The sequence below is a fragment of the Gossypium hirsutum genome, chromosome D02 (assembly GCF_007990345.1).
Source record: "Gossypium hirsutum isolate 1008001.06 chromosome D02, Gossypium_hirsutum_v2.1, whole genome shotgun sequence".
In the NCBI taxonomy this organism is placed as follows: domain Eukaryota; kingdom Viridiplantae; phylum Streptophyta; class Magnoliopsida; order Malvales; family Malvaceae; genus Gossypium; species Gossypium hirsutum.
The window spans coordinates 256,960-260,170 of record NC_053438.1 but is presented as its reverse complement, the minus strand read 5'-3'; the positions used below and the strand labels follow the sequence as shown (position 1 = coordinate 260,170).

Genomic DNA, 3,211 nt, shown 5'->3' with positions numbered 1-3,211 from the left:
TCTTAAATTTTTATACTTTTTAAAATTTAAAATTTAAGTCCTTACCAAATGATAATTATTAAATCTATTAAGTATTACCATTTTCAAAATCTGACGTGGAAAACATTTTATCATTTATGTAATGTATTGTCAGCTTGTTATTTTCATGCTACTCACTAAAAATCTAATTAAGGGACTAATGACTATCATTTGCATTAAGATTAAAATTTTAAAATTAAAAAAAAATAAAATTACTTAAAATGATCAAATTAGAGAAAATGGAAAAAACACGGGACTAATAGCAAAATTATTTCTCGAATATGTCGCCCATTCCTCGCTTTTATCCCATTTGTCTCTAATACAAAAAATCAAAGGTTCACCGCAGAAAGTAGGAAATTTTGGTAATACTGGAAATGTTGTCGATCAAAAACCCTAACCCTAGCTCCGGTTTGGAGCCCTTGAAGAGGTTCCATCGTGCTTCTTCTTCTTCTTCTCCGATGGCACTTTGCTCGTCACCGTCGTTACGGCTCAGATCGCCGGCTTACAGAGTCTCTCTCGCCGCTCCCAAAGGATTTGTAGTTGGTTTTCGCTCACTCCATTCACGGCTTCCCTTCCACCATTCCGTCGTCGCTTTCGCAGCTTCTCACGAGGAATCTGTAAGTTCTAATTCAAATCACTTCTCCTTTTTTTTGTAGTTATTGGTAATGGTAGTATTAAAATGGTTTTCTTTTTAACTTTTGGGGTTTAGAAGCATTCAGAAATGGAAGTTGATAGAGAAAAGGATGAATTGGAAACTGAGAGCGAAGAAGAATCAAACGAAGCATGGAAACAAGCTTTAGCTTCGTTTAAGGAACAAGCTTTGAAGTTGCAAAGCGTATCCCTTGAAGCTTACGAAGTTCACTCCAAGAAAGCTTTGATTACTCTTAAAGAAACTTCGGAGGTTCTCAAGGTTCAAGCTGAAAAGGCAAGAAATGATTTGACTGAAGTAGTCAAAGAAATGAGTGAAGAAGGCAAAGAATACCTCTCAACGGCTGCCGAGAATTCCCCTCCTGAAGTCAAAGAAATCGTTGAGACCTTCTCTTCCTCCGCCGAAGATTTCAATGACGTTTCCAAAGTTCATGACTTTCATGTCGGTATACCTTATGGTATGGTGTTTACTTTGGATTCTTTTTATTTTTTATTTTACATGAACTGTGTTCCATCAATTCAACCATCGAAATTTGTTTTGTGTATTTGGTTTTGGGCAGGTTTTATTCTTTCAGTTGGGGGATTTCTTTCTTTCATGGTGACAGGGAGTATATCTGCCATTAGGTTTGGTATTATTCTAGGTGGAGCTCTTTTGGCATTAAGCGTATCGAGCTTAAAATCTCATAAAAGAGGAGAGTCGTCTCCTCTTGCCATCAAAGGACAAGCAGGTTGCTACAATTTCCTTAATTTGCATGAATTTTACTATCAGTTATGTTGTATTAATGGGATTATGTTTTCTGCAGTGATCTCATCTGTACTACTTTTGAGGGAGTTAAGCTTGCTGATTCGGGTGGGGCTTCTATCTTTGTGTATAAAACCTTTGTTTACCTTACTGTCAGCTTATTTACAATTATTCTTTTTTGCAGAGATCAACTCTGTGCTCCTTTCTCACAACCGTAATCAGGTTAATATAACACTTTCCATATTTTAAAACTTATCTGTGGCTAAGGGTTTGATGTTGATGACTATAAGTTTCCATCCCTTCGGTTTTCTAAAACATAATTAGCTTTGCTGCATGTGTTAATGTTCATTAGTGTGCGGTATATCTTTAGTTTGTGAAGGCAGTAAAGAAAAGTTCAAGTTGTCTAACAGCTTGCTTTTTTATATGCAGTGGTGCAGTGGTAGCATTCTATATGTATAAGCTTCTATCAAAGGACAAGCCTCGCTTGGAACCTGGGACAGGAAATTGATGTGTGCTCTTTTGAGGTTAGTTTATTTTGATATGCATGTTCTGCGCCCTCTGTTTTTTCCCAACATGTACATATACGACATGTTTTATCACCATCTATGGCCACTGTCTGGTTCATTGTTGGGAACTTGTCTGTTCATTACCTCTTTTCTTTTATCATAAGAGCTCAAATGTGCTGCATATAGAGCTGGTTTTGAGTATTGAGCAAACCAATATGCGCCTATTCATTTCTTTTTTTTCTTTTAGTTGTTTTTACATGAGTTTAGGTCAATCTGAATTGTGCTATTTCGGGTTTTTTTTTTGGTCATTTCGGGTTCAGGTTGTTTTGTGTTTAGTTTGTGGATGGTTTTGGGTTGTTGGCTTGATCAAATCAGGTTTGTGTTTGGGTTTTCGGATGTGATTCAGAATTGACAGGTATACTCGAGAAGCATTCCCTCCCCCATGCACCCACCGACACTCTGTTTCTCCGTAGATATTGAATCAAATCTTTTTAAGGAAGTGTACTTCCATCCATTTCTGATTCCAGTGCTGAAATATTCCAGTTTTCGTTTACATTTTTCTGAGAAGTTTAATCTTAAACTGGCCCAGGGAGTGATAAAAGAACATATAAATGCTGCATTATTCTAGGCTCCGAAGAAAGCAGAATCAATAGCCAAAGAACAAAGTAGAAGCTCTGGAAGAATGTGGAGTTGCAGCATTGTAGGTTTTCGTGTGACTTAGTTTTGTTTGTTCCGATTAGTTGTGAAACCATTAGGATATATTATATGAAAGATTGTTGTGAGAGGTAATTTAAAAGAATGGTATGAGAGAGTGTTTCAAGATGATATGATGAAAATGGTTTTTTGGTTCTTACTATATGTCCCTTCTAACAGTAATGCGGATTTCTTGCCTGTTAAACTGTTATAAAAAGGTGAATAAAAAAAAATCATGGTTTCATATCAAATTGTTGTAATGTGAATTTTGTTGGTAGTGGTTAATATTAAAAATCATCTTGGAAGCCTCCATTCATACAAATTCACTGTTCTAGTGACATGCTTGTTTCATCTTGTTTTGGTTCCTATTTTGTAACATTAAAGCCTAGTTTAGGAATACTTCTCAAAAGCATTTTTGGGATAAACTAATTTTTTAGAGATAAAGTGCTTCTCCCAAGTCGAAAATTAGCTTAAAAGTATTTTTTTTTTTAAAAAAAAATTGAAAATTTTAGTTTCTCTTCAAAAGTATTTTTGAGAATATTCTTAAATTAAGCTTAAGTTTTGAGCTTAACTAATTTAAAATCTTTAAAGGTTTGATTAAATT

The 3,211-nt window shown here is 35.1% G+C and overlaps 1 protein-coding gene across 18 annotated transcripts; it reads left to right on the top strand.

The window, feature by feature from the left end:
* The first annotated feature begins 264 nt into the window (after positions 1-264).
* Positions 265-2,767, top strand: LOC107903701 (protein FATTY ACID EXPORT 3, chloroplastic). 18 transcript variants are annotated; one of them, XR_005909977.1, is made up of 8 exons: positions 310-635; positions 731-1,124; positions 1,227-1,394; positions 1,470-1,516; positions 1,593-1,630; positions 1,838-1,932; positions 2,235-2,329; positions 2,504-2,767. XR_005909977.1 is itself a non-coding variant. In XM_016829881.2 (8 exons), the coding sequence occupies exons 1-6, from the start codon at positions 393-395 to the stop codon at positions 1,914-1,916; spliced, it is 972 nt and encodes a 323-aa protein (XP_016685370.1). In that variant the 5' UTR covers positions 310-392; the 3' UTR covers positions 1,917-1,932; positions 2,321-2,329; positions 2,504-2,767. The 18 variants fall into 18 exon arrangements, 9 of the variants coding, with proteins under 9 accessions (XP_016685364.1, XP_016685370.1, XP_040943845.1 ...); XR_005909975.1 differs by having other exon boundaries at positions 728-1,124; XM_016829881.2 differs by having other exon boundaries at positions 728-1,124; positions 2,321-2,329.
* Positions 2,768-3,211: the final 444 nt, after the last annotated feature.